Source organism: Dama dama, chromosome 14 (genome assembly GCF_033118175.1).
Source record: "Dama dama isolate Ldn47 chromosome 14, ASM3311817v1, whole genome shotgun sequence".
In the NCBI taxonomy this organism is placed as follows: Eukaryota; Metazoa; Chordata; class Mammalia; order Artiodactyla; family Cervidae; genus Dama; species Dama dama.
The window spans coordinates 56,083,696-56,099,614 of record NC_083694.1 but is presented as its reverse complement, the minus strand read 5'-3'; the positions used below and the strand labels follow the sequence as shown (position 1 = coordinate 56,099,614).

The following is a 15,919-nucleotide window of genomic DNA, read 5'->3' as shown; positions in this document are numbered from 1 at the left end:
GATTATCAACAGATGCAAGGAAACTTTTTAGAAGAATTAGAGTTTCATCTTCTTGATTGTGGTGGTGGTTTCATGGTTATTTAAGTCTGCTGTATGTCAAATATAACAAACTGTTTTTTTAAGATGTACATATTTTTTTAAGACATATGATCGGAATGTAACATTTTAACTCACTTCCCGTTGCCATATTGCCCATAGCTCAAAGAATCACAGATTTTGAAGAACTGCAATTCATTCATGCATGTGTGCTAAGTCACTTCAGTCGTATTTGACTCTTTGTGACCCCATCAACTATAGCCCGCCAGGCTCCTCTGTCCATGGGATTCACCAGGCAAGAATAATGGAGTGGGTTGCCATGCCCCCCTCCAGGGGATCTTTCCGACCCAGAGATCGAACCAGCGTCTCTTATGTCTCCTGCACTGGCAGGCCTGTTCTTTACCACTAGTGCTACCTAGGGAAAGTTAAATTCATAACTGATTCACACAGCATGCTGTGTTTAAATCATGCTTTAAGTTTCTGAGTCCTTGAAATACAAACCTTAGGATATTTTTAAATTACAAAGTATATGCACCAGAAAGCCAGGTTCAAGAGGAACTGAAATGAACACAAATCAGGCCCAACAAGAGGCCAGTGTTCCTGGGTTTTTGGAAAAGAACACAGGAATTCTATAAATATCCTAAAATATCTCTTATATGGCCAAGCTCTGATCAATGTTTGGGTTTACTTGGCTCTATAAAAGTAGATTCTCTTTTCAGAATTTCTGATATCAAAAGGGAAAACCACTTGAACTGTAAGTCCTAGAATAAATAAAGCTATGCCCCAGATGAATACAATTCATGGTTCTTATGACTGTGTGGTCTCTTAAATTTCAGTATTCTTACTGGCTTGGTCAAGCATAAATAAAAGGCTGACAAAGGCTTGCTTTCAAAGGGAAAAAAAGTCCTATTTTTATATTTTGTATTACTGCTAAAAATACATAAATTTAGATCACCATTAGAATTTGTATAAACTTTTTTATATGTAGAAATATTCACACCACTCACCACAAACAGCTTTCTCATGTTGTCTACAGTTAATAAAACTTGGACAACTCTACAAAGATGTTCAATTATGACATCCAAAGCATACCCAGCAAATCAAATGTCATTATTTTACAGTTACAGTGCTGTATAAAGCACATAGGTAAACTACAGGTTCAAGGTTCAAGTGAACAAACATCACAGTGAGTGTTTTTTATAATAACAGTTTAAAGTTTTTATCTATGAGAAACCAAATTATATACTAGTGAAGAGAACAGACTCAAGAGTAAACTCCCTGAGTTCCAATCTCATACTAGCCGCCCACTTGCTCCATAACCTTGGCCAAGTTCCTTTATGTCTCTGTGTCTCTGATTTCTCACCTATAAAATCTGGATAATAATAGCATTTACCTCATAGGATAGCCACAAAGATTAAATAGACATAAAGAACCTAGAACTGCACCTGGCTCATGTAAGTATTCAAGAAGTTTTACATTATTGTTGTCATTATAATCATGATTATGACTATCACTGTTATTAGAGTTAAGATTACTATATTGGACAATTAACACTTATTACTGATAATATGAAAAACAAGAATATGTCTAAGAATTAATATAAAAGAAGGATGTAAATAGGCATTTTTCAAAAGAAGATATACAAACAGCCAAAAAGCATATGAAAAGATGTTCAACATCACTCATCATAAGGGAAATGAAAATCAAAACCATGATGAGGTATCACTTCACACTGACTAGGATGGCTTTAACGAAGAACAGAAAATAACAAGAGTGGGTGCAAGGAGGTAAAGAAATTGGGACCCTATCCATTGCAGGTAGGAATGTAAAAATGCACAAATGCTGTGGAAAAGTTGTAGTTTCTCAAAAGTGGGTATAGACAATGATGAGGATTACGTAACACTGTGAATGTACTTAATATCACTGAATTGCATGCTTACAAATAATTAAAATAAAATGTGGTATGTATATTGTACCACAATAAAAAAAAAAAAAAAAAGAGTGTAAAAGAACATATTGGTTACTCTCTCCAGCATCCTCACTTTTATTCCCTCAGTTCACCAGTGAACTCAAACCCTTTCTTACCTATGTGGTTCCAAAAGAGGTACAGAAGGTAGGATAAGACAAATTGCTAAATTCTAAGAGAACTTAGGAAAGTCTAAAAATGCTACTTTAAACAGCTCATGACATATTTTAACACAAATATATTACACTGGAAGCAGCAACTTACAAACTTGGATAATAGAAATAGGGTAATATCCAAAAAATGTACTAGATTGTAACTCACATTCCAGTCTTACTCACATTCTAATATAACTTTACCAAGAATCTTTACATCACTAACCTTACATGATTACTTCCCAATAAAATGGAGAAAAGAATGATCATGTTTCATAAATTTATTGAAAAAAAAATGCAGGGTATTTTGAGACTGCAGAGAAAAACCCAACTTTGCAAAAACATATCATTTTATATAACATGCTCACAGGTAAATGGAATAACATTGCTGGTTGTATAAGCAAAACATTACTATTGCCAGTTAAGCTACAGGTAAGGAAAGATTACTGGCATGAGAAAGTAACGCAACTATGTCTCAAGGTATGACAATCAAGGTGAGCTTCCCAGGTGGCACTAGGTAAAGAACCCGCCTGCCAATGCAGGGGACTTAAGAGACGCATGTTCGATTCCTGGGTCAGGAAGATCCCCTGGAGGAGGGCATGGTAACCCACTCCAGTATTCTTGCCTGGAGAAAACCACAGACAGAGGAGCCTGACGGGCTACAATGAATGGGTTCGCAAGAGTTGGAGGCAACCGATGTGACTTAGCACACAGGCATGACGATCAAGTTGTACACTAAAAACATAACCTAAAATGCAAATACCTAAAAATTTCCTCAAACTGATTAAAGGTGTGCTTGAAAAAGAATGACTTCGGACTTTCTGACCTGAGCAAAACAGCAAAACATACAGTCATATCAAATCCTCTAGAGCAGGGGTCCCCAACTTCCAGGATCTAAGGCCTGATGATCTCAGGTAGACCTGATGCAATAATAATAGAAATAAAGTGCACAACAAATGTAACGCACTTGAAACATCCTGAAACCACTCCTAGCCTCCTCTGTCTCAGGTCCATGGAAAAACTGTCTTTCACAAAACTAGCCCCTGGTGCCAAAAAGATTGGGGACCACTGTTCTACAGTATCTTTCTGTCTCAATAGGAAGCACCACATATGATACTGTTCTTTACCATGCTATCAAATAAGATTCAGACATTAGCAAATAAAGCATTTCTATGAAGATGAAAACTACTCTGAAGTCTTTATGAAGCCAGAAAATACTAAAAGTACACTAATTTTTTAGATTTGAACCAAGTCTTTTGTTAGTGCTGGGCATCTTTTTCAAGGTCTGTTCTTTGAATCAGGCTGACCACTATCCACTGGGCAAAACTGGTACATTACAAAACAGAAATGTGCCCTAGAAAGGTCTTGGGCTTTCTCACTCAGAGATATGCCTGAAATTTATAAATAAACAGAAAATTTAAGAGTCAAGCCTACAGAAATCATGGGAAGAAAATACTTATATGTTATATCCTGCCCAAATTTAAATCAAACAAAATCTCCTACAAACTTCCACAATATTAACTGGATACAGGATTCTACATTTCATTCTTAAACCGCTCTATGTTACTATTAAAAGTTAAACTACTTTGTCCCTTTCTAAGTTTGCTCCTATTACATGCTAAACAAATAGCTAATAGATAAAAGACAATTTGGGTATGATTTCAACTAAACAGCATTTTGGAAAAGGAGAAACTATGGAGGCAATAACAACATCAGTGGTTGCTATGAGCTGGGAGGTAGTGGGTAGGGAGAGATGAACCGAGCACATAGGATTTTTAAGGCAGTGAAAATAATCTGTATAATGTATAATGATGAATACATGTCATTGTCCAAACCCACAGAATGTACAATACCAGGAGTAAACCCTAATGTAGACTTTGAGTGAAAATGATGGGTTAACGTAGGTTCATCAGTTATAATAAATGTGCCACTTTGGTCAGGGATGTTGGATAATGGCAGAGGCTATGCATGCGTGGGAACTGGGGGTACACAGGAAAATCTCTGTTAACTTCCTCTCATTTTGCAGTGAAACTACATCTGCTCTAAAAAAAATTAAGTCCTTAAAAAAAAACAAGAAAGAAAATTTGATTAACTGATTAATGGTCTATATAAACCATGCTTTTTTCAGAACAATTCCTATTCTACCCTTTTTTTTTTTAAGAAAATATTTTAAATTACTTCTGTCATTAATGTTATAGTTGCCATTCTTCAAATTTGGCTTTGACATTATAAACTTCCCTAGAACATACCTAAATGAATCCCATGCTAAAAATTCAGCATTAACATAGTGTTTTTTAAAAAGTATATACCTCAGTCATTCATCCAGCTAAAACCAAATGAACTTATATTCAAATCAATTCCTTCTGAAAACTCTGAGAAACAAAGAGTAGATGGAGGACATGAACAGCTGAGATGAAAGCCACCAACTATGTTCTTCTCAGAGTATCTAAAACAATATGTATCTGTGTCAGATTATTTCAGTTGGAGAGTCATCTAACAGCATAAAGAAGGTCATGGTCACGGATTTGACCTTTAGCAGATCAACTGCTTTGACTCCACACTCATGCTTCCCTTATTTACTTGGAAATCTGCCATTAATCAAAAGGAGTACCACTGAGAAAAAACTCAGTTTTGAAGGTAAGTCATTAGAACTCTGAGCATATTTTTTTTTCTGAGCATATTTAATGTGTGCTAAATAACATTAGCACTCTGAGCATATTTAATATGTGCTAAATAACATTAGAACTCTAAGCATATTTAATATGTGCTAAATAACATTTAAGACACTACATGCACCTGTATGCTCAGTCGTGTCCAACTCTTTGCAACCCTGTGCAATGTAGCCCACCAAGCTCCTCTGTCCATGGGATTCTCCAGGCAAAAACACTGGAGTGGTTGCCACATCCTTCTCCAGGGGATCTTCCCAACCCAGGGATCGAACCTGTGTCTCCTACATTAGCAGGCAGATTCTTTACCTCTGAGGCACCTGGGAATTTCACTACAGGAAATCTATGCAAACATACTTCAATATGTTGAATGTAGCAATACAGAAGTAGGACTTAAAATTAGGAGCCATATTTTCATATATTTGTGGCAGGAACTGCTTTCCAGGAAGGTCACACAAATTTGGCACTAAGTCTCAGGCCTTTAAAAACATACTCTTCTAGGAATTCAGCCTAAGGAAATAGTCAGAAGTTCAAAGGTCTGTAAACAAAGAGAATCAGTAGACTGTAAACAAAAAATTTTTGAAAAATGTTAATATTTAACATAGGATAATGGTTAGATAAGTTCTGTTAAATTAGTCATTAACAAATTATATTTTCAAATAAGCTTCAGTAATAAAGCAGTGTGACACTGGCATATGAATATACAGAGGCCAATAGAACACAGTAGAAAATCTTGAAATATACCAAATTGTATATGACAATCTAGTAAAGGATAAAGGAGACATCTTAAATCAGTGGGGGAAAACATGAATTATTCAATAAATGTTGCTAGGATAACTGAAATCCATCTTTCTGAAAATGAAACTATATCCACATCTCATACCTTATACCAGGATGAATTCCAAATGGATCAAAGATAAAAAAAAAAAAAAAGTACTAGACAAACCATGGGAGAGTTGGAACTTCAGAATAGAAAAGGCCATTCTAACAGAAAATCAAAAAGCCATAAAAGACTGATATATTCAACTGTATAAGAATAATTTTCTCACAGAGGAAAAGAAAAACAAAACACAAATTAAAATACTGTCAACTCACAGCAGACAAAGGGTTCTTAACATACTAAGAGTTCCCGCAAATCACTAAAAGATCCAACAACCTAATAAAAAAGGGCAAAAGATATGTACAGTCACAAAAAAGGCTATATTTAAAGGACTCTGTATGATACTCAATCACACTTAAGGTAAGATTTGAAAAATTAAAACTATGGCAATTTTTTACTTTTTAGATTGTCACATTAAAAAATACTTGATAATTCCCTATACACGAAGATGGGCACTTTCATACATTGATGTATTAGTAGCTTAGTTGTGTCTGACTCTTTGCAATCCCATGGACTGTAGCCCATCAAGCTCCACTGTCCATGAAGTTCTCCAGACAAAAATACTGGAGCAGGTTGCCATTTTCTTCTCCAGGGGATCTTCCCAACCCACAAACTGAACCTGGGTCTCCTGCATTGCAGGCAGATTCTTTACGGTCTAAGCCACCTGGGAAGCCCCATACATTGGTGGAGAAATATAAATAGGTACAACACCAAAGAAAAGCAGTTTGGGAGTATCTTTCAAAATTTTAGAAAACACATGTCTCTGACCTAGCAATTCCATGAATTTTTGTTATACACAGCAAAATGGTTTATTTTCAAGATTATTTATATACTATCACCTGTACCAGCAAAACTCAGGGTTAAATGATGATTCTTCAATGCATCAAGCAGTCATAAAAACAATATGGAACCAGTTTACGAATGGACAGGAAAATATATCCAAGATACAGTGATAAGTATGTGTGGTGGGGAAATACAAGGGAGAATTAACACAAAGTGTGGATCAATTCCTATAATGGGTTATCATTTCTGTTTAAAAAAAAAAAAAAAGGAAAAAAGCATACACAGAGTAAAAACTATACTATCAATTCAGATACAAAACAATTAACAACAACCAGCTTCAGATCCCCCCAGAACACCAGACCAACTTCCTTTGGGAGCCTATTTCAGCCATTTCATTAACCTCACACACACACACACACACAACTTTTGTGACGATACAGCTTGTGGGACTTCCACCCAGGGACTTAACCCACACCCTTGGCAGAGAAAGCAGTCCTAACCAATGGACAGACAGGGAATTCTGGATCCTGAATTTTTTTTTTAACCTAAATTTCTTGGATCCTACACTTAGCAGAATTTTTTATCTATCTATCTACTTCTAGGGGCTTCTGAGATGCTACCACTGGTAAAGAATATGCCTGCCAAAGCAGGAGAAGAAAGGGACATGGGTTTGATCCCTGGGTCAGTAAGATCCCCTGGAGAAGGAAAGGGCAACCCACTCCAGTATTCTTGCCTAGAAAATCCCATGGACAGAGGAGCCTGGTGGGCTACAGTCCACAGGGTCACAAAGAGTGGGACACGACGGAGCATATCTACTTCTACATACATGAGACAGGTATGGAAGGATACACAAAAATTTCAAACAGTTATTGACTGTATGTGGGGTTGAGGGGACAATGATTGCTTGCCAGATGCCAAGTGAGGGGTGAGAGGCCTCATGGTATATCCTTTTATACCTTTTGAATTTTGAAAGAAGGAAATATATTACCTATTTTAAAATTAAATTTAAAAATAGAAATATATTGGAAAATTTTTAAACATTTTCAAAGCCAAAAGGAAATACACTATCAGAAAAAAGTGTGATATAAAATAGATGCAATATGATACCAAATATGCACAAATGAATATATCCGTATAGCAAAGACTGAAGTAAAATACAATAAAATATTAAAATAAGAATTATCTCTAAGAGGTGGAATTAGAGCTGATTTTAATTTTCTCCATCTTTTCCTATAACTCCAATTATTTACATTAAGCATGGCTTACATTCATAATTAGGAAAACAGTATTAACTTTTTAATGATATGAATCAGAGAGATTAGAAATTACAAGGGAAGATATAATATAGTTACAGGTATTATCCACAGTTCTAAGGGTCATAAATGAAATATTCAAATTTCCTTAAAACACCCCTCCAATCACAGAATAAAAAATTTAGGAAGAGACCTAATCTGGCCTCTAGTCCACCTCTAAGCCCACCACTAAGAGATTATTCTTAACCTCCTACTTTGTGGATGTTTTGACCATTTTTGTTTTCTGTTACCTAGGTAATGGTACTTCCAGCACTTCCCTTAAAGACTGTGAAACTAACAATCTGGTATTTCTCACTGACCTTCAGCTTTGAAAGGCCATCTCCCTAAGGAAAAGCAGTAAGATCTAGAAGCTAAAACAGGAGGCTGAGGAATCTGCGGTTAAGAGTTCTAATCCTGACAAACTGTGGAATTTGTCTCCAATTTGGGGAATAAGCTAAATTTCCTGAGCCAGTTCCCTAACCGAGGAAACTTAAAAAGATTATTTATCAAAATATTTAGAACCACCAACTTTTTAACTTTTCACACTATTCTGAATTTTGTTTTCATGCCTTATGTTAAAATTTTTCCTTTCTAAATTTTCACTCTCCCAAGGAGTATCTGCAAGTAGTACCAATCTCTTAGACCCAGCTATCTGGGCTTCCCTGATAGCTCAGTTGGTAAAGAATCCGCCTGCAGTGCAGGAGATCCCCGTTTGATCCCTGTGTCGGGAAGATCCACTGGAGAGGGATAGGCTACCCACTCCAGTATTCTTAGGCTTCCCTTGTGGCTCAGCTGGTAAAGAAGCCTCCTGCAATGCAGGAGACCTGGGTTCGATCCCTGGGTTGGGAAGATCCCCTGGAGAAGGGAAAGGCTACCCATTCCAGTATTCCGGCTACAAAAGAGTTGGACACGACTTAACAACTAGACTAAACAACAATACCTGCGAAGGACACAAGATGAACACAACTTGAGCCACGCTGAAGATAACTTATGGGGAAATGAGAATGCAATCAGTCTCTAAACTGGATCCTCATGACCAAAACAGCCGCAGACAACTAATTAATGTAACTAAACACTGGGTGAAGGAAGGTAAAACTCAGGCTTCTAACACCTGAACCCTGCTGGTAGCGATAAGATGATCACTACTATGTAACAGCGCAGCAAATGAAGTTTTTTTTTTTTTTTTTTATGCCCTCAAGGCCTCCATTTTTCTTTCCTTCTCTCTCTTTTTTTTCCACTATATTCCCACTAACCCCACTGATCTGGGCCTCAGGATGTCCTTTTTTCCCCTACTATTTACATATCATGTACTTCTTAACGGCTTCCTTCCCACTAGAAAACCAACCACATTAAACTTGTAAAGGGTTCTCTACCAACAGGTCTTGAGCAGCACTTGATAGCCTTTGGGAAGAAACACATCAGAGTTCAGGTATCCCTCTGCCAAGGCCGGGTGAAGCGGTTTCAGGAGGGCCCTCAGCACACCTCTAACTCCTCCTCCTGGTTAACAAGACCGAACACCTCTCTAGTTACTTAAAAGTGATTCCAACAGGGCAGGACAAGGGAGCAGACAGCTGAATTTTTTCTGGATTAACTCAGTCATTAGTTGAATGCTTTTTTGTGGTTCACCTACTTAAAAGGTGATCAAACCACTTTGTGCTACTGAAGAGGACAACTGCTAAGAACAATTACATAAACCCTCCACTTTAATTTACCTCATGCTTCTTTCTAATGAAACGAAGTGTTAGAATCCACTGCCTTGCCACCATTTCCTCAGTAATCTCTGTAAAGCCTACTTTGCCATATGAATCCCTTTTCTTTTCCTTAGCAAATTAGAAAAAAATTATTCCATTCAACATAACAGGACACAACTGTACATCATTTTTCAAGGGGCATGCACTGAATCATATTATCTGAAAAAGATTATTATATTAATATTAATATATTGCATTAATAGACCTTATATTAATATATCTGAAAAGATTATCTAAAAAAGATAAAGGCAATCCTTAATTATTTGTTAAACATTTGTTTAATTTAAAAATTAAATATTTGTTTAAACTATTCTCAGATAAACAGGGGCATTCTAGAATTTCATTTTATTTACTCCAGAGAATGTATATAGATCCTCAATTCCATACCAGCAATTCCTAAATCCAAAAAGCTCTGAACACTTTCTTCATAACTTCTCTAGCAGTAAACTGACCTACAATGACATCATACTATATATAGTCTTATACCATACTTGGTGTGAATATTCATGTATTTAAATTGCAGAACTACTAACATGACTGATTCTTGGAAGTTTCTCCAGATACCCCAGGGGACTTATGTCACTGTATATATACCGTATTTTCTAAAATCAAAAGTTTTGAATTCTGAAACACTAGTTCAAACGGTTTTGGAAAAGAGATTGTGGATGTACAATTTCTATTCTGTAAAAATATTTTCGTTCTTTGAAAATGAAATAGAATGGATAACCAACAAGGACCAACTGTATAGCACAGGGAACTCTGCTCAATGTCATGTGGCAGCCTGGATGGGGGGGGAGTTTGGGGGAGAATGGATACAAGTATATACATGACTGAATCTCTTTGCTGTTCACCTGGAATTGTCACAAAATTGTTAACTGGCTATACCACAACACAAAACAAAAAGTTTAAAAGAAAAGAAAATGAAATCGAATGAACCAACATGATAGAAGGTATAAAAATACTAAGATACTATACAGGAAACTGTCCACCATCTGTGACATTTGTAGAATACATAATTTAAATGACTACACAAATTTTCTCTCAAAGGTAAAAGGGGGATCTATTTGAAATCAACATAATTTAAAATAAACATTATATACCTAGGCCTTCTTGAAAGTTTTAACTTCTGTGGAGAACTGTCTACTACTACCGTGCATAAAATGTATTGGAGATCACAGAAAATTAAGGTGTCAACACTCAAAGTCAATGTGCCATCCTTGATGTGCCATGCTTAATATCCCAAGATTCCTAAAACATTAATACTGATGTGTAAAAGCTCAATTAATAGCATCTGAGGAAATTAAAACACTTAAAGTAACATGAATATGTTTAGGGATATACTGAGTACATATTTACTGATTTTTCTTCTGGCAATCAATTAGCTAAAGCACGTAAAACTTTTAGTCTTGGTTGAGCAATCTCATTTATCTACATGTTAATACAAAATAGGAGTCATGGGGTGCATATTTAAGATGTGTAAGAATGAGTGATTTGCTAAGAATATTCAAAGTGAATTATGCTAAAAACATGCTGTGTAAGGCCAGTTGAGTTAGTCACAACTAATTCATACTGCATCAAAATAAAACAACTTCCTGGACTTGGTACTGGTTGCAACATTTTAAGTAAATATAGAAACATTCTCTAAAATTTCAAGAAAATATACTTTTTAAATTAAAACACCATCCTTTAATTGGTGAAGCATAAAAACAATATAATTTACTACAACCAGGTAGGACTCCTGGTCTCTACCAACTCATATCCAGTTCATGAGAAACTCTTACCAAAGTCTCAATGCCATATTTCTAGAACTGTATGATATTTGATACAGCATTATTAATTCCCTTTTTCTTCTGCTTGCTGAAACTGTACCAGCCTTTAGAAATTTTCCAGGAGGTCGCTACCAGTCATTAATAAACAATGTGCCATATATTAGCTTAATGGTATACAATAATGCTGATGTTATTTATTAACTGAATACTTTAGATAAGTCCTGCCCATACTACGAAAACAATATGGTTTCTTGGTGACCACTTCATCATGATAATTGCATTTCCCTTCTAGTTATTAAAGAGCACTGCTGTGCATACACTTGCAGACCTGTTGTACTGATGGGTGCAGAACTCCAATGCTGCCACGGCTAGAGACCGGTATCTTAAATTTCCCCCAAATACTGTCCTTCACTCATCATCCACTCATGGTAAAGTAGTTAATTTTAACGTCCTCATTGTTTACCAGAAAGCACAGACAGTGGGGCTGGCTTCGCCGCTCCCGTTTCCTTTTGCTGGGCTGCTGAGCTTTTTCAGCCAATTGACTTCGCTTTGAGGCTATAAATATCTGAAAAATGTTCTGCATTTGATGCTCTTGGATTCTGCATCCATATTTAGCTGTTTGTGGCATGCCTTTGTTTAAGCTAGTCTACCACCCATACAGTCAGTCAGGTTGAGATCTGGATGGTCAAAGGACAGATGGATCAACATTCAACAGACACTGACTTACCATGGGGGAGGCATCAATCTGCTAGACACTGTGACAATGAAGGGAGTGGCAAGGCACGAATACAAAGATCAACAAGACAGACAGACTCTCCGGTGTCAAAAATTTCATAGTCTTGACGGGCATGGGCACAACTTACAATAACAGTGGAAGAAGACAAATGAAACATTTTACAGCTAAAAGAAAATGAAGAACAGCATGATTTTCTCTTAGTCCTATCTCAAAGATGTGCATTTGTTTGTGTTCTAAATATAGATCCACATATTATAAAGCTCTGAACATATTCCAAAAAAGTTTTCACTCATAACGACACACAAAACTCTGGATATAAGTATTATCTACCAAAGAGCCAGACCTATCAGTAGCAAACTCAAAACGGTGTCCAGTCTTCAAATTTTGCGAGGCAAACTAATAAAACATTGTTTTTAAAAGTTTCTGTAAATAAATAAATAAAAGTTTCTGTTAAGATATCTGAGGGGTGGGGGTAGTTCTGTTTCTGTTTGCATACTGATTTCACACATAAGTATATTGCAGAGGATGTGAGCCATAACCAGAAGCCAACAGCACTTAATACAGCTCTTTACTTTAAACCCTATGTTTAAAGCTCACATGGCTATTTTAGGTCAGGTCTCAAAACTGAATGAGCTGGATCTGAGACCCCCATCCCCACCTTCCTATCTTGTGAAAACATTCCAAACAAATATACATTTGCCCTCAACATTCCTTCTTTGAAAACTCAGTTCATTGACCTTTTGATAAAAGTGCTCCCCAGAAACCTGACAGTCATGATTTAAATGCATTAGAGGCTTGCTTGATGCCTGGCCTCAAGTCAGGCTGGAAGCGGGAGACCAAGTTGTAGGTAAAATAACAGGGCAGGCCATAGAATGAGAGAACTTTAAAGTTAAAATATACCATAGATACCAATTACTCCAGACTCCACATTTTATGTAGAACCTAAGCACATGGACTTAAAATTACTTGCCCAAAGTTAGACAACAATTTGTGGCAAAGCCAGAATGAAAACCCAGGTTCACAATCCCCAGCTGCATACTCTAGACTAGTTTCTGGATTTCTTTAAAAAGCATTTGAATACATTTATCAAAGTCTCTTCCAGTTGTGTAAAACAACCTTAATGTTCCAAAACAACCAGGATTTTGAACACACAAAACAAACAAACAAGAAAATCAAAACAAACTTTTCCAAATTGATTTTCTACATTCTATTATTTTTGCATCAAAGCTTTCCTAAGAGCTGTACAATAGGCAACTTAAAAACTAGCCAAGGATATAGAAAAGTCAAGAATCATTAAGATAGTTTTAGAATATTCACATCAAACTAAAGACAATAAAGTAGTATCCAGGATGAGCTGCCTTAGAGGAAGGAAAGTAGCAGTACTAAATAGTAAATAAAAACTATTTCTGGTTACTTGATAGGGAAGACAAAAAAGCTACAATGCAGTAGAAAGTCTGCAAATTAACTCTGAAATGCAAATTATATATGTGTTTGTGAGAGAGAATATACATGTCTATGTATTTAAGAGGGCTTCCCTGGTGGCTCGTAGATTCCGCCTGCAATGCGGGAGACGTGGGTTCGATCCCTGAGTTGGGAAGATCCCCAGGAGGAGGGCATGGCAACACACTCAGTATTCTTGCAGGCTACAGTTCATTGCAAAGAGTCGGACACAACTGAGCAAATAAGCACAGCACATATATTTAGGAAACAATATATACATACACACACATATATATATACATACACACAAACCTAGGCCTAGGAATGGACTACAAAAACAAGCACATTCATTTTATGGGTTACATTCAAAGTACAAAGCTAACATTAGGTCTAGAAAACCCAGACAGAACTACTGAATTGTCATATATACATATTCTTGCAGTAACAAGGCTAACTTCATACAAAAAAACAATACGCAAAAGAAGTATATAAGGATAGGACAGAATAGGAAAAAGCTGTAACCTCAATATACTCTAATTCAAGTTCAACTTCAGATTTTTACCAACCTTTGTTATAAACCATCGGCTAAGTAGGACTAGCAGGTGAATGAAAAATTAGGCACTAAAGTTTTTAATCTGCTGAGAATGAACTGGATGACCTTGCATCACCTCCCACTTCTTTGCTTTACTTCTTTCAGTTAACTAAAATAACATCAAGAAACATTTACAAACAGCCAGCAAAATACAACGTTCCTGCATACATAAATCCTTTAAAATTGGCTATAAAAACTGATGGATTTTTAGAACTGCAAGGACCATTAAGAGATTATCTAATCCAACCCACTCATTTTACAGACAAGGAATGAGAGGTCAAAAAAGTGATCTGATCCGCTTCAAATCACATAGACACTTAGCAGCAGAACTGAGACAAAAATTCCCATCTCTGGACTCCTAGTTCTATGATCTCTCTGATAGTGATAGACAAAGTCTTGAAATCAACTAAACTATCCAGGAAGACAACTTCAAAGTCACCGTCACTCCTGAATAGTAAACACATAACCTGCACAGGATGGGGGGAAAAAAAGCCAAAAACACATAAAGTAATTGATCACTATAGGCTTAGATGCACATGACTGCAGGATAACACCTTAAACTTGTGTTGATCTCAGGTGCTTCAAGTTTGCCATCTTATACTCAGCCACATGACTAATGTCTTTTATATCCCTGTGAGCTAAGTGATAAACACCTTGACGTTTCAATGATTTGGAAAGCCACAGCTCAGTCCTGAATGCCAGGCTATAAATCTTTGGGCTACAGGTTTTCAAAACCAGCATGGCTTAAACGCTGCCACAGGCTTGCCCTTATAGAATCTCATCATTCAGTTTTAATTAAAGAGGTGGTTACTAGGAATGCAGAAAGGGAAAGTTTCAGTGTGTTCATCACTTTTTAACTTGCTGAGTAGCAATCCAGTCACTTTACAAAGAGCACCAGAAACAATAGTGCAATCTGAAACAATCCACACCCCTTGGACTAAGTGCTTGCCTTTGGAGAGTGAGGTTCAGAAAGAGGTTATAGAAGACAGACTGTTCCCCTCCCCAAATAAATACTTTTGATTTTTACTTGATTATCTTAACCTCCACTAAGCTTTTTCATAATATCTTGGTTTGCAGTCTTTGCTTACTCAAGACTGATTGATTTTCTGGTGTCGTCTTCTTGAAGATCGGGTGACACTTCCCTTGAAATAACCACCTGAAAATTAAGGCTTCATATCCCAACTCCACCTTAAACTTACTAAAGGTACCTGAAAAGGTCCAAAGACCATACTGAGTCACATCTCTCTCCTCAAGTACTAGCTGAAGAAACTTGTCAGAAATGCACCCCCAGAACAAAAAGGGATGTGGGAAGCGGACCCAGGATGGATGGGGACTGAGAATGGATGGGACTGAGACCTGGGGAATGCATTTCTGCCTGAGCAAAGATAAGAAACATCAGTCTCTAAGACGGCCTTAGGTCCTTACCGTACACGCGGACCCAGCTCTGTTGCTGGCACACGGACTCCAGAAGGATCCGATCCAACATGCCACCGGCCATGGCCCCACTGACCGGGACAACCGCGTCCAGCTCCTCCGGGGGGAGCGGCGAGTCGGACTCCAGTCCCGGGAACATCTCTGGCCAGGACAGCGCCTCCGCGGCTCCTCCGGACGACAGGGAGAGCTCCATGGTGCCCCGGAGGGACAAGGCGGCGGCGGCGGCGGCGGGGCGGGCGCGCGGCTCCGCGCCCTGCCTGCGGAAAGGGGAGGCGGAGAGCGCAGCAGCGGGGGCACGGACCCGAGCGGCAGCCGGCGCGGACGCGGCTCACCTCCTTCCCCGCCGCCCACTGCCCGCGGCTCGAACGCTGCAGCCCACCTGCAGCCGGCGGGCGGGACCCAGGCCGGGAGGCGGATCCAGC

The 15,919-nt window shown here is 37.7% G+C and overlaps 1 protein-coding gene across 2 annotated transcripts in view; it reads right to left on the bottom strand.

Moving 5' to 3' along the window:
* The window catches only part of RASAL2 (RAS protein activator like 2), a 383,912-nt gene extending 368,205 nt beyond the window's left edge, over positions 1-15,707 (bottom strand). Inside the window, exon 1 of one of the 2 annotated variants that reach the window (XM_061160792.1) lies at positions 15,489-15,707. In XM_061160792.1, the coding sequence (XP_061016775.1) occupies positions 15,489-15,690 (202 nt within the window). In that variant the 5' untranslated portion in view covers positions 15,691-15,707. The remainder of the gene's footprint in view (positions 1-15,488) is intronic. The other variant, XM_061160793.1, reaches the window with a different exon arrangement.
* Between the last annotated feature and the right edge of the window lie 212 nt (positions 15,708-15,919).